This window comes from Myotis daubentonii, chromosome 3, assembly GCF_963259705.1.
Source record: "Myotis daubentonii chromosome 3, mMyoDau2.1, whole genome shotgun sequence".
Classification (NCBI taxonomy): domain Eukaryota; kingdom Metazoa; phylum Chordata; class Mammalia; order Chiroptera; family Vespertilionidae; genus Myotis; species Myotis daubentonii.
In genome coordinates this window covers 72,558,268-72,581,852 of record NC_081842.1, presented here as the reverse complement: position 1 = coordinate 72,581,852, position 23,585 = coordinate 72,558,268, and the positions used below count along the sequence as shown (strand labels likewise).

The 23,585-nt window shown below is 41.1% G+C and overlaps 1 protein-coding gene across 1 annotated transcript in view; it reads right to left on the bottom strand.

Moving 5' to 3' along the window:
* LOC132229629 (uncharacterized) overlaps nucleotides 1-23,167 on the bottom strand; it is a 93,747-nt gene extending 70,580 nt beyond the window's left edge. Inside the window, exons 1-2 of the mRNA XM_059686179.1 lie at nucleotides 23,009-23,167; nucleotides 14,318-14,665 (exon numbers count right to left, since the gene is read on the bottom strand). Of these exons, the coding sequence (XP_059542162.1) occupies nucleotides 14,318-14,665; nucleotides 23,009-23,054 (394 nt within the window). The 5' untranslated portion in view covers nucleotides 23,055-23,167. The remainder of the gene's footprint in view (nucleotides 1-14,317; nucleotides 14,666-23,008) is intronic.
* Between the last annotated feature and the right edge of the window lie 418 nt (nucleotides 23,168-23,585).

The following is a 23,585-nucleotide window of genomic DNA, read 5'->3' as shown; positions in this document are numbered from 1 at the left end:
AGGAATACAAAAATTTTTTATCAGAGAGGGTTTGTACTTCTTCAATATTTTAAGAGGACCCTCCACTTCTTACTTCTATAGACCTGATTATGGAATCATGAAGCTACATATTTCAATGCAAAATTTCAAATAAGTTAGTTGCAGGTGAGATGAAAGAGTTCCTTAATTTTGCAGGAAGAGTAAAAGTTAGTCAACTCTTTCTCCCATTTATGGAGCATTTGCTCAGTATGTGAAAGCTTCAGAGACCAAGAATATAGCTAATAATTGAAATTGTGAGCATAAACATGATTGCCCAAAGAGTCTTTTCAAAGCAACAGAGAACATATCAGAGAATTGAATGTTGGAGAATACCAATGATTATGGAGCAAATAGTTAAAAAGGAACAAACTAAGGAAGTGAGAAGTAGTGTGAGAAGTAGGTGACTCAGCAAAGACCTCCGCTATAGACATCAAGAAAATTTCTTGATATGAACAACATGGATGTCAAGTGCAATAAGTACAAAGAGCCCCTAGATTAAAAATCACATCACTTGGTCTGTATCTGTAAAATTGCACAGACTAGTGGGATGAGAAGTCATACTTCATTAGGAATAAATGGGAGGGGAGAAAGGAGAGGCAATTATTCTTTCATTAAATTTGATAGTCAAAGAGAACAGAGAAAAATGGTGATATTGGAAGGTCTGTGGAGACAAGAACAGGACAAGATTTTTTGGTGGTTCTTGTTTTTATGTATGTTTGTACGTATGTATGTATTTATTGTTTTTAATTTGGGGTAAAACTTAAGCATTTCTGCAAGCTATGATGAAGAAGGAAAGATCTAACATGCAAAACTGAAGAATTAAACTGATTAGGTAGGTATCAAAGGTGGTGGAAGTGAAAGAGCTGTAGACAGGTGATTTTTTCCTTAAAAAGGTGAGTAGGTAAACTTCTGAAACTGGGTGAGAAGGGAGAAAGTGATGAAGGGTACTTAAGATATTATCGGTAAGTTTAGAAATAGCAGAAAGGAAGTTGAGAGAGTCTACACTCTACACCATACATAAATACTATTTTTTATAGCAGAGTAGGATGTTAATTAACTGCTTGGAATGGCTGTTTAGGAATGGGGTAAGAAGTCACAGCAGTAAGGAAGGTAAATGAAGCAAAAAGATACCTTCTAGAAATGAATCCTTTTTGCCAGAGACCTTCACCCTGGAATGAAAAACTGGAGCTTCAAACACAATTGGGTTAGAATTAGGGTCATAATAGAGGATTTAATCAGATCCCTCCACAACAGAGATCAAACAAGGACTGGGGTAAAGTGGGGGTGTCCACAAGGCATTTAGTTCTGACTCAAAGTAATTGCCTCTAGATTGTAAAGTGGCCTTACAAGAACTGAAGTGGTTGAGCTAGAATTACGGGGAAGGGCAGCAACATGCAGAATTAAGGCCTTCTCAAGCATCTAAAACATATTCAGTACCCTAAGGATAAAAACAACAAAATCCCTGCTACCTAGTAACTGCATTTTATGTTAAGAGGCATAGTGTCTGAAATTTGTCTGTAGGTCCAGGAAGGCCTTATAAAGTGCATGAAGCATAGCAAGGGGGTTTATATTTGGCTTGAAACAAGTAAAAACATTTTGATAGACTTTGCACTTGCCCAATTCCCTGCCTTGTCTTTTAACTTATCAGTGTGACTGCCGGGAGCCGGTCCATCCTTGCTGTTTCAAGGGACCTGGCATATATGGCATACTGTTCTTAATATGTTTCCTCACCTTCTTGGCACTATGTGTTTTAACCAAGGTCACCTCTCTGAGAAAGGTTGTTTCCCCAGGTAGGGATTTTCCCCTGAAGTTAGGGAGGGAATAAAACCCCTTAACTAAGTGCCAGGCGGGTAATTAATCACTTTAACTACGAACAATCATGCTTAAGCTACATAATCTTTACTCCCTGGAATGGAGATAAGAAACGCCCTAATCTTTGGAATAGAGATTGATAAGATTGGAATCAGCTGGTATAAATACAGATGTAACAAGACAACAGGACACAGGACCTAGACACAGAACCTACACAGAACCTAGAGACAGAGGAACTTTGCTGGAGAGAACATGGCAAAAGATCCTGGACAGAAACTGGCCACAGAACCTAGAGACAGAACCTAGCGAGAGAACCTGGCTGAAGAACCTAGAGACAGAACCTGGCTACAGAACCTGGATAGAACATGGCAAGAGAACCTGACTAGAACCTGGTGACTGAACCTGGCTGGAGAACCTGGACAGAACCTGGCTGGAGAACCTAGCAAGAGAACATGGACACAGAACCTGGCTGGAGATTCTAACCAGAACTTCGCTGGAGATCCTGAACAGAACTTGGCTGGAGATCCAGACCAGAATTTGGCTGGAGATCCTGGCTAGGCTGCTGATCAACTGAACGCTGTCTCCTTGTCATTCCTTCTTCGCCGACTCCGTCTACACCTTTGGGAACCCCTGGACCTGCTGGGACAGGACCCCAGCATGTGACATGTATTGAAATATGCATAAATATTCTCAATCCCTGGGTTGACCAGATATGGAGTCATATACAACTGCTCCATGGGTATGAAAGGAAGTAGAGGAGGGTGTCACTTCTAACTCCTGTCTCACCTCCACATAACCACACAGAGGGGAAATCGAGGTTCTATTGTTTCAGTCTAGGTCTGCCAGAATCAAATTTCCTGGGTGCTCTGTATTTTTTAGTTTAGTATTACAATGAGTTCAACAAAATTTATTCTGCACTGTTCTTCTTCTTCTATCATAGAAAAATATCTGTACAAGTGACAGTAGCTTTGTGACAGCTGGAGTGCATTGTATTTATTAGACGCAAGTTATAAAAATATAGAATTTTAAAATCTTGTATAAATAGTTATGACAGAAAAACCTAAAAGTTGGGTAAATGGCTTTATAAAAATTCTGTCACAAAAATAACATTAATGTATTAAAAGCAGTGCCCATACTAGCCATAGTTGAATCAACATTAAGGAGTACACACAGTTTTAAAAATATGAGTGATAATTTTGGATTCAGAATATCAATTTTGCAAAAAACACCTATTTTTCATATTTAGAACCTAGCCCTTCAAATCTCTATTAACAACTCACTGGCAAAGATAAAACATCTGCCAAAATACAGATGACAGCATGAGTAAATGTCCTAATAGTAGGCATTTAGTATAATGCTTTAACACACTGACTCTAACCTGCTGAAGTTGGGCCCATAAATAAGGACTTTTAAATAAGCAGTTACTTCCTCAAAATAGAAACATGTGTTTAAAAGTAATATAGTTTTTAGGAAAAAAGAAAACATCTTATTGAAAGCAAGCCAGATTACTACTATGCTTAGATAATAAATTTGTTTTTTAATCATGTGTACCCCTGGTTTTAAAAACTATTTGAAAAATCATTCAACTACTGACAGTTTATATATTTACTCATTATTTGAGTAAGATTTTATTTACCAGTTTTTGAATTCCACTAAAAATGTTGATGTACTTTTAAACAAAGCATAACTTGACATATGGGCATGAGGGAGGGATGGAGCATAATAATTCATTCTGCATCTTGTAAACCAATACAGGGGGTTAGAGTTTGCTGTAATTAGGTGGAATGGGCATTCTAGATAACTTATTTTACTACTAAGGTCAACTGAAACTGTAGTGGCTACCAGTAAATGACATTTGACTACCAGTCATTTGTAAATGAATCTGAAAGTGTTGTGTAGGAAATTAAATGAGTGGCTGGGTGGGTCCTGCCCTGGGGTTCTGAACTAGGGTTGGACCAAATTTGCCTTCAGACCTCCTCTCTATGGGCAGGTGGCCCAGCAGGCTGACAGTTGGCAGGTTTGGACCTGCCTGTATTGGGCCCAAGCTCAGAGGAAAAGGATATGACCTCAATGCCAATGTGACCTTCCTGGAACTCTTGACTAATTATAATAATACTAGAGTCCCAGAGCACAAAGTTTGTGCACTTGGGGGGGGGGTGGGTGGGCGGTCCCTTAGCCCAGCCTGTGCCCTTTTGCAGTGTGGTACTGTTCAGGGGATGTCCACCTGCTGGCTTAGGCCCGCTCCCCAGGGGATTGGGCCTAAGCTGGCAGTCAGATATCCCTCTGGAAGCCCAGGAGCCCTCAGGGGATGTCCACTTGCCAGCGGGGAGCAGGCCTAAGCTGCAGTCGGACATCATTAGTGCTGCTGAGGAGGCGGGAGAGGCTCCCACCACCACCGCTATGCTGACAGCCATCAGCCTGGCTTGTGGCTGAGCAGATCTCCCCCTGTGGGAGCTCACTGACCACCAGGGGGCAGCTCTTGCATTGAGCATCTGTCCCCTGGTGGTCAGTGTGTGTCATACTGACCAGTGATTCCCAGTCATTCTGCTGTTAGGGCCAATTTGCATATTACCCTTTTATTGTATAGTATTTGCATTTTCGCTTTGATCCCACCCCCTGTGGGTTTTCTGTATACATTAAGGGTAAGGGCATGCCCAGAAGAAAGATAGTTTCAGTCAATCATTCCTGAATGCAAATGAAAGGCTCCACACATACAATCCCTGTTTAGAACCCAGGAGTTGTGGGCCATGCTCTCTCTAGCATGCACTCCACCTCCAGGGAGCAATCCCATGCCATTCCCTTCCCCTTGCTTTCCCCACAGGCACATATCCCCTAACCTCTAAAGAACCCCATGATACTTGCATCCAGGGGAGAAAGGGCAGCTGTAGCTCATCCTGGGCTCACCCCCAGAACCTGTCTCCAAGGCGTCCTTTTCTCTGACTCCCCTGGGAGCTACAGCAGTCCTGCCATTGGTTATTCTCACCATTTTGTCTCCCACATTCTGTTGACTGACTGGGACCTCATTTGGAATGTATTTTCAATAAACCCCATTTTGCTTTACTTTTATTTTCTGTTGACCTTAAACTCTTTTCTGCATCGACAAAAAGAACCAAGGTCCCAGGCAGTAACCCCAACTGGGAACAAAAGCAAAATCAAAATCTGAGTACAAATGACCATAAAAGACCATGGGCTGTCTTCCTCCTCCTATAGTTTAAACTCAGTCTCTCAAATACCTTGCTTTATAACTTCTTGTGCTCTAGGGCTGTTGGCATCTCTTCACAGGTGCCCTTTTATAACTAAATATTAAACACACAGAAATCCATTTGATTTTTATACAACAACTAGAGGCCCTGTGAACAAAAATTGTGCTCTGCGGTGGATTCCTCAGCCTGGCCTGTGCCCTCTTGCAATCCAGGCGCTCTCAGGGGATGTCTGACTGAAGGCTCCGGACCGCTCCCTCTTATGCTGCAGTCTGGCCTCCCTCTGAGGATGGTAACCATGTGGCAGATCAAGGGAACACACTGGCAGGCCAGCAGCCGGCCCACCCCTCATAGCTGCTTCTGCAGCAGGCCTCCTTCTGAGGGATGCAACCTGAAGGATGATCTGGGGAACCCCTCCCCTGGCCCTGTCCGTCCCCCCACCCCTATTGCCCCTCAGCCACTGCTGGTCTCTGCTGCTCCCCCTCCTCCCCATCCTTGTGCCCTCCCTCTCCTTGCTGGCTTAAGCCTTTTTTGGCCTGGCTCAGGCTGCTCACAGATCCTGCCCCCCACAGACCAGTCATTCAACAGTTTGATCCATTTGCATATTATGCTTTTATTATAGAGAATTAACATAGCTCAAGTGCATAAGGCCTCTATTCTGCTTTTCTTTTTCAGGTTATTAACTTAGTACACTAAGATAACATAAATTCTGAAATCTATGACTTTATATGAGCTTGAGCACATTATTATTATATGTAAATGAGTGCTTATTATACATGATCTTAACTATTACTAACAGAAATCTTATCCCCAAAAGTAACATTCTAGCAGTTCTTTCTAATCTACAGGATTAGAAAGAAAACAGGACCCTTGTTTTTAAAACAATATATTATTTATCATTTTTATTCTTCAGAATAGCTTTTGATGCCTACATCTGAATTAGTGATATTATATCACAATTTATAATCTGGTTCAACATGCATTTTGATCAGAAAACAGGTTTGTGAAAGCAGTATTATTTTAGTTATTTTGATAGTAACAACAATGAGCCAGCCGTTAATGATAATGACAGGGAACACTACTTTATCTAATATCAACCCTTCAGATAACAGACATAGTGATTATGAACAGCTCCAACGTCCCATGATTTTCGGAAAATGGGGAGAGTGGTAAGCAGGGTCTTAAGAGCATCTTGAAAATAGCCAAAGTCACAGGCTTTATGAACAGCAAAGGGAGGCTAATATTCAATTTAAATGTAATTAAGTTCAAATTCTAAAATTAAATATAACAATTGCTTGTTACTGTTACTCAAACTCAATTTGCATCTTAGAAAAAGTTAACAAAAGGGTCTTTGCATGTGAAAAGTGACAGGCACACCATAGAGCCACACCAAAAAAAAAAATCACATGCTTTCCTCAGTTTTTATTGGAGCACACGTTTTTTAAAAAAATAATAGTTTCCAAAAGCTTGGGACCCAAATGCCTTTGGTGTAGAAAAACACCAAATTCCACTTGACTGCAAGTTGTCTTCCTATTTCAAGCAAAATCCATTGCAGCTAAACTGGTCCCCAAATACAGGGGGGAACTTGAATGTGCTCTTTGGACTGTTTTAAAGTGGTTGGTGAGGCAGGAGGTTGAGAGAGTTTCCAGGAAGTCTATTTCTAGGGTTTCATTAATTAAAAATAGGGGTGTTGGGGGGAATTCTTCTGATTAAATGGTGTGTTGGAAATAAAACTTAATTGTATCAGGTATGTCTCCCTTACCTGCTATGTTCATGTGGGAGGGCAAACAGGGAAAATAAAACCATCTTGCAGACTTCGCCAAAATGTGCACTGCCATCTCAGGAGACGAGGCTCTTCCACTGCCCCCCCCCCCCTGCTTCATCCCCAGTGCATTTAAGCAGTTAGTAAGGAAGAGGGGTGCCAAAGAGAGGGAACCATAACAGCTGCCAAACACTCCCCTCTGATTGCGCCCTTTCTCTCTAGTTAATTTCCAAGCAAGGTGCGAGGTGTGGAGTCTTCCTAGGTGCCTGTGTCTGGAGGCTGAGAGCAGGGGAAGGAGATGAGCTGTCTTTAACCTGGTAAAATGAAGAGGAGGGAGAGGAAGGAAAGGAGGGAGAAGGGAGGGAGGGAAGGAGGGAGGGAGGTAGGGAGGGAGGGAGGAAGGGAGGGAGAGGAAGGGAGGGAGGGAGGGAGGGAGAGAGGGAGGGAGATGGAGGAAGGAAGGGAGGCTGAGAGCAGGGGAAGGAGATGAGCTGTCTGTCACCTGGTAAGATGAAGAGGAGGGAAAAGAAGGAAGGGAGGGAGGGTAGGAGGAAAGGAGGAAGAAAGGAAGAGAGGGAGGAAAGAAGGGAGGGATGGAGAGGGAGGAAGCAAGGGAGGGAAAGGGAGGGAGGGAGAGAAAGAGTAAGAGAGGAAGGGAGAAGGAGGGAGGGAGGAAGGGAGAGGGAGGAGGGAGCCTGAGTACGAGTAGGCCTCCAACTTTCATGCCTGGGCAAGCAGTGCCAGGGAGGCAGAGACTCCATCTGCAGAGCCAGGATAGGGGCCAGTTACCTCAGCTAACAAATCCCAGCAGAAGCAGCACCAACAGGGACCACATCACGCTGGCAAAGGGGCAGCTGCCACCTCCATCACCACCAGGGCAGCGTCTGGAGCAGCCACCAGCTTCACAGTCAGAACCCTGCTGCATTGCTGCCCTCACAAGCTGGACCCACTGCCCAGGCTATTGGTTTTGCTCTGGAGCTCTCGCCACTGACACTTGCTCCCAGCCCAGCCAATGTGGCCACTGAAGGGAGACCCTCAGATTCCTGGACTCCTTCTCATTCCCTAAGGCTCAGCCAAGACCCCAGCCAGGAGGTGAAGACCTTGCCCACCACCATCCCCACACTAGGGTGGCCCCCCTCTCCATGAGAGGCTTGGAGAGTGTTCCTTCTCTCACTGGGTCTTCACTGTCCCCGCCCCTCTCCAAGGTTCCTGTCCTCCTTCTTGCTCCATCCTGGGCCCCAGGATCCTCCCTCCACTGTCCTCTCCTGTTTGAAAAAAAAAAATAGATTCAAGATGTGGCTATGAGCTACAGCATAAACAAGACCTTCGTAAAGAAAAAATAAATTTTTTTAAAAAAATTTATCAGAGTGACATTGGTTCCCAAAACTATACAGGATTCAAGAGTGTAACTGAATAAAATATCATCTACACTCTGCAGCCTTCTGTCCCCATTCCCTCTTCCCTTTACCCTCTGACAACCTCCTGCACCCCCCACCCCCACCCCTTTACCTCTGGCTATCACCACACAGTGGTCTATGTTATGCATATATGGTTTTTGACTAATGCCTTCACTTCCTTTCAATATCTCAATGAATGACACAGGCACGACATTCAAACTGAAGCAAAAGATCTTATAAAACTGCCAGTAACATTTATCTGGTGGCTACTCTAATGGGCTGCATAGCCTGTCTGCTCCTTTGGTTGTTTTTCTCTTACCTGCTGGAGAAGAAAGCAATTTCCCACCACAATACCCCACTTCTCCAAATCCTCTACCCATGGCATCTCCTCCATCAACTCCATCCTCATAGTAATAAAACCCAGGAAATTACATTTCCACTCTCAGTGCATTATATACTATGTAACTTTTCATGGTTTCCTTGTGCAAGCCTCTTTCCTTTGACATTATCAAATTTTTAAAATCGGAGAGTTTATTACGTATTCCCTTTACTAATACTTCAAACTCAATGGCTCAAACAGAAGGAGTTTAATAAACGTGTTGCTGTGACTGATGGCAAGCATTGCTCCAGTGAAATTTGATAGTCATATTATTTTAATGATTAAAAAAAAGAAAGGAAAAGAGACACCTCACTAACACAATGGTTCATAATTATGATCGTCATGATGTGAATGGCCGCTTAGACACCCTGAGGCTACCAAAGGGACTGTTGGATTCTCCTCCAACTGCTGGGTATATGGATATGAAAGAATCACCCACCAGACTTAGAGCATTGGGACACTGTGTACCACAGGGCAGCTGGTTGGCTCAATAAGGCTGTCAGCTGTCCCTGAGACCAAAGGACCCCTTAACGCTAAAGAGTGGCCAGGAAGGACTGTCCCCACCCTTCACACTCAGAGTTGGAATGATGCTCTGTTTTATACTGGGAGCTGCTGAAGCTAAGTCCCTAATGTAGTTTTGTGCAGAAAATGGAATAACCTTGCCCTGGCAGGAGTCGCTAAGTGATTAGGGCATCAGTTTGAGTGGGGAAGGGTCCTTAGTTTGATTCCCAGACAAAGACATGAACCTCGATTGCAGGTTTGATCCCCGCCCCCTTCAGGGATGTGCTGGATGTGTCTCCATGTGCCAGCACATTCTCTCTCTTTCTCTTTCTCTTTCTCTTTCTCTTTCTCTTTCTCTTTCTCTTTCTCTTTCTCTTTCTCTTTCTCTTTCTCTTTCTCTTTCTCTTTCTCTTTCTCTTTCTCTTTCTCTTTCTCTTTCTCTTTCTCTTCTCTCTCTCTCTTTCTCTTTCTCTTTCTCTTCTCTCTCTCTCTCTCTCTCTCTCTCTCTCTCTCTCTCTCTTTCTCTTTCTCTTCCTTTATCCCTCTCTCCCCTTCCACCTTTCCACATTCCATTCTCTAAAAAATAAAGCAATGGGAAAGATATAATCTGGTGAGGATTAACAAAAATAGAAAATGCAGTACTCTTAAGTCAGGTGAATAAGAGGCCATCTGGGTGACCACCTCAGCTTTTGGGAAACTAGCTGGGATGGTTTTTGAGGGTGGGGGAGGGGGATTTTACCTTAGAGAAGAATAAACTCGGGAGAGAACCACTATAGCCCTCCTGGTAAGTGGGAACTTTCAGAATTGCAAACTTTAGCTTGATGTACAGAACTGGAACGACCTTATAAGAGACTTTTAGGAAGTAACAGTCTCATCATTTCAAGTGTGTAGGTAAAAAGTTTGAATGACCAATAACCTGGGGTGTGATAGAAGCAATTCCTGAATTAGATGGCAAAATAGCCTAGATGACTCCAAGCCTCAGTGCAGAAATAAGTGTGAGAGATATTTCAATGACAGAAGAGGGTGGGATTACAGAACACAAAATATGGCCTAACAGTGGTCGGCAAACTCATTAGTCAACAGAGCCAAATATCAATAGTACAACAACTGAAATTTCTTTTGAGAGCCAAATATTTTAAACTATATAGGTAGGTACATTGTTATTAACTTAATTAGGGTACTCCTAAGGCTTAGGAAGAGCCACACTCAAGGGGCCAAAGTGCCGCATGTGGCTCGCGAGCCGCAGTTTGCCGACCACGGGTCTAAGTGATTCTTAAATGAAGCCTATCAGAATCACCAGGGGTTTATTCAAACTTCACACACTCCTCAGTCTCAGATCCCACCCCAAGATTTTAATATACTCCCCATGGTAAGTGTATGTGTGTGTTTGTGTGTTTGGGGATGGGGGTGTTGCCCATGCTGCTCTCAGTTTAAAATCACTTACAAATCTCTGCTGTATCTGTCTAACTTGTTAAGGTGAGAAGAGTTGGAAGATTGTTGACTCTGATGTTCAAACACCAAATGAGATTATGGGGAGAAAACCAAGCTTTTTCTATGAAACCACTTATATTCCCATTAAGCTACTGAGTTGGTGTGGTAGTACTGCCAGATGACTTTTACTCTTGTTCTCTAACGGGAGAAGGAGGCAAGATAGTTCTCTAAGTTCCCCTTAGAGACTGTGGAAAAGGACTAAGAACAATATCAGATAGTATTCCACCTCAGGATTAGGAAAAATAAACCAAGGGCATCCATTCCACTCCCTCCTCTGTCTCTGACAACTGTGCCCATTACTCTCTCCCAATTCATGGCCAGGTCGAGTGTCTCCCAGGAAGATTAAACCCCTTTAATGAAAAGGCAAGGAAATGTTATTAAGAGACTATTTAAATTTTGTTGCCAAGCTGAAGTATTATAAAAACCCACCACTTCATTTCTCTTACCACTGTGTACAAAATGGGATGAACAAAAAATGAATAAATCACTCTAATCAACTTAGTGGGCTTCTTCAAATATATACTGGCATACCTCATTTTGTTGTGCTTTGCTTATTATGCTTCATTGATGTTGCCATTTTACTAATTGAAGGACAAACCCTCCACCAGCAAAAAGATTGCAGCTTGCTCTATCGCATTACTCATTTTATTGTTGTGGTCTAGAACTGAACCTGCAGCATATCTGAGGTACGCCTGTGCATGGGAAACCTTCACAAACACAGAGAACATCAGTTTCCACAAACAAAGGTCACAATAAAAGTTACACTAAAATTCAAGCCAAATTATAACTTGACGTTTTAGGATTGTGATGGCTTTTCTGAGGCACTGAATTGGCTATAGCCTCAGTTATTTCATCAAACCCAGAATCCTTGCAATCAGCCTTTTATAATTTCTTTCCCTTGCAGTTCAGGTGGAACTGTGAATAGGATGGATTTCATCCCCAGGATTGTTGTGTCACATGACCATAAGTTTTCTTAAATTACAAAATGGTGAAGTACAGAAAAAAAAGCATTCTAAATTTAAGTTCTGTGCTGCTTCCATTGTACTATAGACTACACAGCTACCAGAGAGATATGAAACTATATCTCACTTAGAATATTTTCACATATTTAGCCCTTGTGCTCCCCAAAAGGGAACAAAAATTGGCTACCATTAATCCACATTCTACTAGGTAGAATTCTCTATTAAGCATTTTCTAGTTTTCATTTATGTCTATATTTGCAACAAAGCACAACAGTAAAAATGGATTCCACTGCCTAAATCCCCAGGATTTACATGATGAGTAAATTTTTCAAAATAACTTTGCAAGAACCTGCTTCCGTTAACCATTTGGGGCAGAGTAGTTTTTTTCTTTTCCCTTAAGAAATGGTGCAAAGCAGTGACAACACTAGATGCTGACATGGATGTTGCTGATGGGACTGTTCAATGGAAAAAACACTCTGGAATACAGTTTGGCAGTTTCTTCAAAAGCTAAGCCTATAAATACGTACGACCCAGTAGTTGTACTTCTATGCATTTATCCATAGAAATGAAGACTATGTCCACATAAAAACTGTACATGATTATTTATAGAAATGTCATGAGCAATAGAACAAAACAACTGAAAACAACCAAGACGTGCTATATAGTAAGTGGACGGTTCAACAAGGTGTGACATACCCATAGCGTGGAATATGAGAGAGAAAGAGAGAGAGAGAGAGAGAGAGAGAGAGAGAGAGAGAGAGAAATTTCTACATGATGCTGTTGCATGAATAGGTCTCAACAGCATTGTGCTGAGTGAAAAAAAAAAAAAAGAGCCAGTCTCAAAAAGGTTACATACTTTTACAGAACATTTTGGAAATGGCCAAAGTATTGATATGGAGAACAATTTGTGCTTAACAGGTTAGGGATAGCAAGGGAGCAGGTGACTAAAAAGGGCTTGCATGAGGCAGATATTTGTGTTAGTGGGTTAGTTCTATATTCTGATTGTGGTGGTCATTACAGAAATGTACACATGTGATAAAAAGAAAAAGAAATATATACACAATTTAACATTGTGAACTGGGTGGTTTTGGCATTTAACTTCTGTTACATAAAATGTAACCACTGGGGGAAGCTGGGTAAGAGTACACAGCACTTTTCTGTTCAATCTTTGAAACTTCATGTCATTCTATAACTCTTTCAAAAAATAAAAATGGGTGCACAGCCAAATGTCTGAGACCTATGGTAGAATCATCTACACTCTCTACAACAAAACATCACTTTCACATTTTAACGGCCCCAACAGTAAGCATAGTTCATATTTTTTCAGGGAACTTTGAACACAAAGATAAAACAATCACACAGAAAATTACAAACTTTGTCTTTATCCCAGAGATTGGTATCCCTTTCCCATCCACCGTCATCCCATCTCATGGCCTTTAAGTCTCAAGTTTACAATTCTCCGCTCAGTGACCTACACTCTATTCCAAAATCTCCCTCCCCCACTTTGAGTTAATGAAATTTTGAATGGAGGAGAGATTTTTGAGCAGAAAAGCCTTCCAAATTCTGCTCTTAGCCATCTCCTGCCCATGCTGCACCACACAGACACCCCAGTCATGACACCCCAGCTTCAACACCTCAGTACCTCACTTCATAAAATAAATGTCCCAGGAAGACAGCTAACATTTGAAAAGTACTCTGGTTTACAAAGGACTGGTACACAGGGACCTCATGTTGGACTGGAGAATACATGGAAGCAGGAATCTCTTTCCATCCCCATTGTAGAGATGAGGTAACTTGGCCCCAGTGAAGTAACTTCTCAAGTTCACTAGAGGCAAATAGTTAAGTTGAAGAATCAGATGTCCTGATTCCTAATCCTAAGCAATGTCAAAATATTCCATCAGAATAAACACCCCATTCCCAACCCGGTAATAAAAATGTCATAACAGGAAACACTAGAAAAATAGAAGGCAAATAGTTGATTCAACTGAATGGTCTGATCCCATCTAAAGCAGAGGTTCTCAAAGGCTTGTCTAATCCTGAGAGCAGTAATATGTCTAGTGGTTCTAAATAGAGCTTTCAAAATAGAAAGTCAGTATGCACTTGTATGTGGTTAAAGTAATCAGCTGGCATGTCAAGGACTAGAAAGGAAGCAGATTGTTTACTTCAGCTAGCTTTACTGCTTTATGCAACTCCCCAGCCCAAGTCTGTGAAGAAGGGCACAATCATGGTGCTATAACCAAGGCTGAATTCAAATTAATTCTTGGATCCCTAGCTCTCCCTCATCTTGACCAAGAAAAAGAACAAACATCATAGCAGGAAACCTCAAGGAAACATCATTATGACCTGATTTTTGATTTTGTGATTCTCTTTCTGATCTATTTTTTTTTCAGCTGGAACATGGCTGGGATTTGTCAGCCCTTGATGACCAAAGTACAGGTAATAAAAAAGCTACATCATTGAAAAGATCATGGAAAATTAATCACATGAAAGGTAGTACTTTTGATAGCAGCAAACAGAAATGCAGATTAAATGATGCCTGAACCTCTACACCATCAGAACAGTTCTCAGAACAAAAGTTTGAGAACCTGACAATATACAAATAACACAGCAAAGGAGTTTTATTATGAAAAGTAAACCAAGTAAAGTCATAATCGTAAAGCTGCTAAATATTACATAATCATTAATAGTCATAAACTACTTTTGATTCAAAGGAGTCCCTAGTCCCATTGTGCCTCATTTCTCATAGGATTAGGCTACTGCAGGACAAATAAAAGGGAAGATTATGAAATTCTTACCAATACGATATTTTAGTTCTATGATGGTTTCGCCTTCTCTAGTTAATTCTGTTACTTCACAAGTGTAGTTTCCTGGGACAGCATCGCTCTTGTCCATAATCAATGAGGCATTGCCTGATAGCAGTGTGTCTGATACGATGTATGCACTCGAAAAGTCACTGGTGGACTTGGATTCATCTTTATATCCATCATAGTAGAAAATTTGTTTATCTCCGAATTTCCACTTTACAAACATTTCTTCAAGGCTCTTTGACCCCAAATTATTGACTATGCATGGGATGAGAATAGTTTTATTATCTTTGGTGTATTCTACAGAGTCGGTTATATTAAATATTAGCTGAGCTGAACCTGGAAAAGAAAAAGAAAATAGTTTCATTTCACTATAGAATTCTATAAAGTAAGGTCTTAGGTATGTTACAAATCCTTAAGATAAAAGATCAATGCTTCAATTGTCCCCTTAAGTACTCAGTGCAGCTATAGCAAGAAGGCAGGCCAGGTAAAAAAGTGAAACAATGTATTTTAATATTAACCTGCAAAGACGGTATACACCACTGTAACTATTCTTTATTCATTCTCAGTAATACACAGTACACATTACCAAGAGTATTGGTAATAAATTCAGCAACCTGTGTTGGAACATGCAGTTGTATATTTGGCTTCAGAAGCTTTGAAGAAATCATTGTTGCTCACTGATGTACGTAGAAAAATATTGTTCTTACCATGGAAAATTTTTGAACGGAAAATCAAACCAAATATTATATTGTCTCAATTTCTATATACTCTCTCCAAACAGAACTTGCTAAGCCCATATGAAGTTTATCTCTATCTTTAGGTTGCATTTCCAAGCAATGTGTTGAGCTATATTGTACTTTAATATAAAAAGTAAATCAGATGAATCACTTCTTACATCTAAGATGGAAAGTCTTAGAATGCTAAGGACAAAAAAATGTTCTCTAGTTATATCCCATTGCAAAATACAGACAGCAATGGACATTTGGTATGCAAATACTATAAAGATATATATACAATTGAAAGGCATTTTCTCACTCCCAAATTTAATTGAAACTATAGAAAAATAATTTCCAAATGCATTTTACAGGTATTCCTTCCTCCTAAAAACCATAAACCACTCAAAATAAAGCTACAAAACAGTTGAAATCAAGAACAGATATTTCTGATAAGTAGGTATATACTATTAAATGCTTCTCAATAGGATAAACTACCAGTTGCCTTACAAAATAGAGATTGGGAAGGTAATTGCAATCACTCATCTTTCACCTAAAATGTGCAAATTGTAGAGAAATTGTAGTTCTCTTCTATATTTTTCAGCCATTTTTTTAACTCTTCTCTATAAGTTGTTAGTTGGATTTTCCCTGAAAACAACAACAACAACAAAGCACTAACAAATATAAATATCAACTTTAACAGTTCATCTTTACAATTTCTTCCCTTTACACAAATTGGGAATAAAACTCAGGAACATAATATGTTATTATTCTATGAACATAGTACTTTTTAAATGCCCATTGGGTTGAATGCTAGGATTCATAGTAAAATATGAACTGAACAAGGTTCAGAAAGCCTGAGTACAAATTCTACCTGTGACTTGTCAGTATGTGACCTTAAGCAATTCATGTAACTTTTCTAGGCCTTGGTTTACTCTCTGCAAGTAAGAGGATCAGAAATGAACACCGGACTGCATCACAGAATTGTGGCGAGTATCAAAGGAGCAAATACATGGACAAGTGCCCTCTCAACAATGCTGTTCTGTACATATGCAGGTAATACTCTAAAAACTGGGCAAAACAACATTTTTACACAATGATCTAAACCTTCTCTGACTGGGAGGTGCAAATTGTTATGTTTCTGGGAATTTGCAGTCTGAACCAAGCTTGTGGTTCACAAGCTCACTTCTGCCCAGTTCTCTACACTTCTAGCCATCATTCCTGTACTAGGAAGCCCCAGGCAAAACCTGGATTTCCAATTGTGTTTTTCAAAATCATGGGTTCTGAATTATTTTTCTCATGTCCATGCCTTTGCACATGTCCCCCCGGCCTAGAGGATCATACCTTTCTCTGGGTATATAGGTCAGAACACATATTTTAGAGTCAGAAATTGGCTCAAGCCTTAGCCCCTTCTAGAAATATAATCATATGCAAATTATTTAACCACTGCACCTCAGCTTCCTCATCTATATGATGGGAATTGATAGTATATACCTCCTGGAGATTTTGTTGAGATTTAATGAGATAAGGAACACAGTTCTTATCTCAATGTCTTTCATATACTTAGCAAATTTTCAATAAATGGCCGAAAGAGGTAACTAACTTTGGCTCTTCCTTCTAAATCACAGTTCAGATGTTTAATCCTGTTCCCCTTCCGTACCACTATGCAACTGTATTCAATCTCTTCTTATTGCTCTCATGACTCCCTCTCAAGTGCTGTCACTACCCTTGTTACTAAATGTTGTAATTAATACTTGATTTAATTGGTCTCCCCATTAGGAGAAATGGTAGAAAAGCAAGGACAATGTCTTTATTTTGTAGCCTATGGATTAAACCCAGGGTCCAGCAAGTATGCCTCATTACATTCCTTATGAATGTAAAAAAGTTAAAGTCTGAGTCCCAAGAAAGGAATACAAACATTTATATCAGAGAGGATTCGTTCTTCTTCCATATTTCAAGAGAACCCTCCACTTCTTACTTCCATAGACCTGATTATGGAATCACGAAGCTACATATTTCAGTGCAAAATTTCAACTAAGTCAGTTGCAGGAGAGATGGAAGAGTTCCTTAATTTTGCAGGAAGAGCCAAAGTTAGTCAACTCTAGCTGCCGTTTATTGAGCGTTTGCTAAGTATGTGAAAGCTTCAGAGACCAAGAATATAGCTAATAATTGAAATCATGAGCATAAATATGATTGTTCAGAGAATCCTTTCAAAGCAACAGAGCAGGTATCAGAGAATTGAATGTTGGAGAATGCCAGTGATTATGGGGCAAATAGTTAAAAAGGAACCAACTAAGGAAGTGAGTAGTAGTGTGAGAAGTAGGTGACTCAGCAAAGACCTCCACTATAGTTAAGAAAATTTCTTGATATGAGCAACATAGATGTCAAGTGTGATGAGTACAAAGAGCCCTTAGATGAAAAATTACATCACTGGGTACTGTATCTGGAAAATGTCAATAGACTAGTGGGATGAGAAGTCATACTGCATTGGGAATAAATGGGAGGGGAGAAAGGAGAGGCAATTATTCTTTCATTAACTTTACAGTCAAAGAGAACAGATTGAGAAGGTGATATTGGAAGAACTGTGTTGACAGGAACAGGGCAAGATTTTTTTGGTTCTTCTTGTATTACTTAATTAAATTATTAATTAATTAATTTTTAATTAATTAATTTATTTATTTTTAACAATTTTGTTTTATTGCTTAAAGTATTACAAAGAGTATTACATATATCTCCTCCCCCCCTCGCTTGACATTCCCCCAGTCTCCCCTACCCCCAGTGTCTTATGTCCATTGGTTATGCTTATATGCATGCATACAAGTCCTTCGGTTGATCTCTTACCCGGCCCCCCCTCCCGCACCCCAACCCTCCCCAGCCTACCCGCTGTAGTTTTACAGTCTGTTCGATGCTGCTCTGCCTCTGTATCTATTTTTGTTCATCAGTTTATAATGGTCTTTATTATCCATAAATGAGTGAGATCATGTGGTATTTTTCTTTCATTGACTGGCTTATTTCACTTAGCATAATGCTCTCCAGTTCCATCCATGCTGTTGCAAATGGTAAGAATTCCTTCTTTTTTACAGCAGCAAAGTATTCCATTGTGTAGATGTACCACGATTTTCTAATCCATTCATCTGCTGATGGGCACTTAGGCTGTTTCCAGATCTTCGCTATGGTAAATTGTGCTGCTATGAACATAGGGTGCGTATATTCTTTCTGATTGGTGTTTCTGATTTCTTGGGATATATTCCTAGAAGTGGGATCACTGGGTCAAATGTGAGTTCCATTTTTAGTTTTTTGAGAAAACTCCATACTGTCTTCCATAGTGGCTTCACCAGTCTGCATTCCCACCAGCAGTGCACGAATGTTCCCTTTTCTTCGCATCCTCTCCAGCACTTGTCGTTTGTTGATTTGTTGTTGATAGCCATTCTGACAGGTGTGAGATGATACCTCATTGTTGTTTTGATTTGCATCTCTCAGATGATTAGTGACTTTGAGCATGTTTTCATATGTCTCTTGGTTTTCTGAATGTCCTCTTTTGAAAGGACATTTTTTGATTGGATTGTTTATCTTCCTTTTGTTAAGTAGTATGAGTTCCCTATAAATGTTGGAGGTTAAACCCTTATCAGTGCTAACATTGGCAAATATGTTTTCCCATGCAGTGGGCTTTCTTGTTGTATTTATTTATTTTTTATATGGGGTAAAACTTAAGCATGTCTGCAAGCTATGGTGAAAGAACCAATGGAGAAAGAAAGATCTAAGATATAAAACTGAAGAATTAAATTGATTAGGTAGGTCTCCTAGGTGGTGAAAGTGAAAGAACTATAGATAGGTGATATTTTCCTTATAAAGGTGAATATGTATACTTCTGAAACTGGGTGAGAATGGTGAAACTGATGAATGTTACCTAAGATGATATAGCTAAGTTTAGAAATGGTGGGAGGGAAGTTGAAAGACTCTACACCACACATAACCACTTTTTTTTTTTTTTGAAGTAGAGTAGGAAAATAATTGTCTGCTTGGAATGGCTGTTCAGGAATGGGGTAAGAAATCCCAGCAGTCACTAAGGTAAATGAAGCAAAGCTAATGAGTAAAGATACCTGCTTGAAATGAATCCGTTTTGCCATAGACCTTGACCCTGGAATGAAAAACTGGAGCTTCAAACTGAATTGGGTTAGAATTAAGGTTAAAAAAAAAAAAGAGGGTTTAGTTAGCTCTCTCCTCAATAAAGATCAAACAAGGTCTGGGGTAAAGTGGGGTGTCTCCAGAGTGTCTAGTTCTGACTCAAATTAATAGCCTCTAAATTGTAAAGTGGCCTTACAAGAAGTGCAGTGGTTGAGCTAGAATTATAGGGAGAAGGGCAGTTTAAATTGAGTAACATCCAGTATTAAGGCCTTATTAAGCACTGAAAATATATTAAATACCAGTGAAGGATTAAAAACAACAAAATCCCTGCTACCTAGTAACTTCATTTTATATTATTAAGAGGCATAGAATCCGAAATTCGTCTCTATGTCCAGGAAGGCCTTGCAAAGTGCATGAAAAATAGCAAGGGGGCTCATATGTGGCTTGAAACAGGTAAAAACGTTTTGATAGACCTTGCACTCTCCCAATTCCCTGCCTTTTCTTTTAACCCATCAGTGTGACACATATTGAAATATGCATAAATATTTTCAATCCCTGGGTTGACCAGATATGGAGTCATATACAACTGTTCCATGGGTATGGAAGAAAGTAGAGGAGGGTATCACCTCTAATTCCTGCCTTAGTTCCACATAACCACACAGAAGGGAAATCCAGGTTCTATTGTTTATATAGGTCTGTCAGAATCAAATATACTGGGTGCTCTGTACTTTTAGTTTAGTATTACAATGAGTTTAGCAAAATTGATTCCACACTATTCTTCTTCTTCTTTTATCATAGAAAATAAAGCTGTACAAGTGAAAGTAGCTTCATGGCAGCCCAAGTGCACTCTATTGGGCACAAGATATAAAAATATAGAATTTAAAAATCTTGTATAAATAGTTATGACAGCAAAACCTAAAAGTTGGGTTAATGGCTTTATAAAAATTGTGTCACAAAAATATCATTAATGTATTAAAAGCAATGCCTATACTAGCCACAGTTGAATCAACATTAAGGAATACACACAGTTTTAATAATATGAGTGATAATTTTGGATTCAGAATATTTATTAATTTTGGGAAAGACACCTATTTTTCATATTTAGAACCTAGCTTTTCAAATCTCCATTAACAACTCAGTGGCAAAGATAAAACATCTGCCAAAATAGAGATTACACCATGAGCAAATGTCCTAATAGTAGACATTTCGTTTAATGCTTTAACACACTGCCTTTAAACCGCTGGGGCGGCCCCATAAATAAGGATTTTTAAATAGGAAGTTACTTCCTCAAAATAGAAACATGTGTTTAAAAGTAATATATTTTTAGGAGAAAAGAAAACATCTTATTGAGAGCAAGCCAAATTATTACTATACTTAGTCAATAAATTTGTTTTTTAATCATGTATACCCTTGATTTTAAAAACTCACTTCAAAAAATCATTCAACTACTGACAGTTCATATACCTACTCATTATTTGAGTAAGGTTTAATTTACCAGTTTTTGAATTCCACTGAAAATGTTGATGTGCTTTTAAATAAAGTATAATTTGACATGTGGGGCATGGGGGATGGATGGAGCACATAATAATTCATTCTACATCTTGTAAACCAATACAGGGTGTTATATAGTTTGGCTATAATTAGATGGAATGGGCATTTTAGATAACTTATTTTACTGCAAAGGTCAACTGAAACTTTAGTAGCTATCAGCAAATGGCATTTGATTATTAGCCATTTGTAAATGAATCTGAAAGTGTTGTGTAGGAAATTAAATGATTTGCTGGGGCATGGCCTGCCCTGAACAAGGGTTGGACCAAATTTCTCTTCAGACCTCCTCTTAAGGGCAGCACAGACTGACAGTTGGCAGGTTTGGAGCCAGCATGTATAGGGCCCAAGCTCAGAGGAAAAGGACATGACCTCAATGCCAATGTGACCTTCCTAGAACTCTGGACGAATTATAATAATATTTGCATTTTAGTTTTGACCCCACCCCCTGTGGGTTTTCTGTATACATTAAGGGTAGGGGCATGCCCAGAAGAAAGATAGTTTCAGTCAATCATCCCTGAATGCAAATGAAAGGCTCCACACATACAATCCCTCTTTAGAACCCAGGAGCTGTGGGCCATGCTCTCTCTAGCATGCACTCCACCTCCAGGGAGCAATCCCATGCCATTCCCTTCCCTTGCTTTCCCACAGGCACATATCCCCTAACCTCTAAAGGACCCCATGACACTTGCATCCAGGGGAGAAATGGGCAGCTGCAGCTCATCCTGGGCTCACCCCCAGAACCTGTCTCCAAGGCCCCTTTCCTCTGACTCCCTGGGAGCTACAGCAGCCCTGCCATTGGCTGCTCTCACTGTTTTCTCCCACACTCTGTTGACTGACTGGCACCTCGTGTGGAATGTATTTTCAATAAACTCCATTTTGCCTTACTTTTGTTTTTTGTTGACCTTAAACTCTTTTCTGCATCGACAAAAAGAACCAAGGTCCTAGGCAATAACCCCAACTGGTAACAAAATCAAAATCAAAGTCTGAGTACAAATGAACGTAAGAGATCATGAATTCTCTTCCTCCTTCTATAATCTAAACTCAGTCTCTCAAATACCTTGATTTATAACTTCTTGTGCTCGAAGGCTGTTAGCATCTCTTCCCAGGTACCCTTTTATAACTAAATATTAAACACACAGAAATCCATTGTTTTTTATACAACAACTAGAGGCCTGGTGCCCAAATTAATGGACCAGTGGGGTCCCTCGCCTGGCCTGCCGGACAGAGTCTAACTGGGCTCTCAGACATTCCCTGAGGGGTCCCGGATTGGGAGGTCACAGGGAGGCTAACAATCAGTTTAAATGTAATTAAGTTCAAATTCTAGAATTAAATATAACAATTGCTTGTTACTGTTGTTCAAACACAATTTGAATCTTAGAAAAACTTAACAAAAGGGTCTTTGCATATGAAATGTGACAGGCATAGTCCATAGAACCACACCAAAAAATCACATGCTTTCCTCAGTTTTTATGGAGCACGCATTTTTAAACATAATAAATAGTTTCCAACAGCTTGGGGCCAAAAGGCCTTCGGTGTAGAAAAACACCAAATTCTTGGTGTTTGTCTTCCAAATGCAAGCGAAATCCATTGCAGTTAAATGGTTCCCCAAGTACAGGGGGGAACTTGAATGTGCTCTTTGGACTGTTTTAAAGTGGATGGTGGGGCAGGAGGTTGAGAGAGTTTCCAGGAAGTCTATTTCTAGGGTTTAATAAACTAAAAAAGGGGCGGGGGAAGATTCTTCTGATTAAATGGTGTGTTGGAAATAAACTTAACTGTATCAGGTATGTCTCCCTTACCTGCTATGTTCATGTGGGAGGGCAAACAGGGAAAATAAAACCATCTTGCAGACTTAGCCAAAATGCGCACTTCAATCGCTAGAAGACCAGGCTCTCCCACTGTCCCGCCTTCATCCCCAGTGCATTTAAGCGCCTAGGAGGGAAGAGGGGTGCCAAAGAGGGGGACCCTAACAGCTGCCACCCACTCGCCAAGGAAGGAGCCCTTTCTCTCTAGTTAAATTTCGCCCGAGGTGCGCGGTGTGGAGTCTTCCTCCCTGGGTGCCTCTGGAGGCGAGAGCAGGGGAAGGAGATGAGCCCGCTGTCACCTGGGGAAGATGAAGAGGAGGGAGAGGGAATGAAGGAAGGAGGCGCCTGAGTACCCGCGGGGCCTCCCACTTTCGCTCTGGTCCTGCAGTGAAAGGTGCGTCCCGCACCAGCCACCCTCTCCTGGAAGAGGCCAGAGGGGCACCATGGAGGCAGGAGATGGGATCCGCAGAGCCAGGATCAGGGCCACTCACCGCAGCTCGCCAAGCCCAACAGCAGCAGCACCAACAGGGGCCACATAGCGCCAGCGAAGGGGCAGAGGCTGCTGCCATCACCGCCAAGGCAGAGTCTGGAGCAACCACTGGCGTCACAGTCAGAATCCTGCAGTGGCTTCGCGTCACAAGCAGGACCCAATGCCCAGGCTGCTGGCCGCGCTCAGCATTCTGGCCATCACACACCTGCTCCCAGCCCCCCCAAAGGTGCTGCTGACTGAAGTCCCTCAGATTCCTGGACTCCTTCATAATCCCTGAGGCTCCGCGGAGACCCGGGGCCCCTCCAGGGAGGTGGCCAATGCTGGGCTTCAAGGGCAAACCTTTCCTTGGCAACCACCATCCCTGCCCAGGGTCCTGGTCCCTCCGGCCAAGAGAGGCTTGGAGTGTGTGCTCTGGCTCACAGGGTCTTCACTGTCCCCGCCCCGCTCCAAGGTTCCTGTCCTCCTTTTGCTCCATCCTGGGCCCCAGGATCCTCCCTCCACTGTCCTCTCCTGTTGGGGGCGGGGTGGGGGGTGGGGGTGGGGGTGGTGATTCAAAATGTGGCTACAAGCCACAGTAT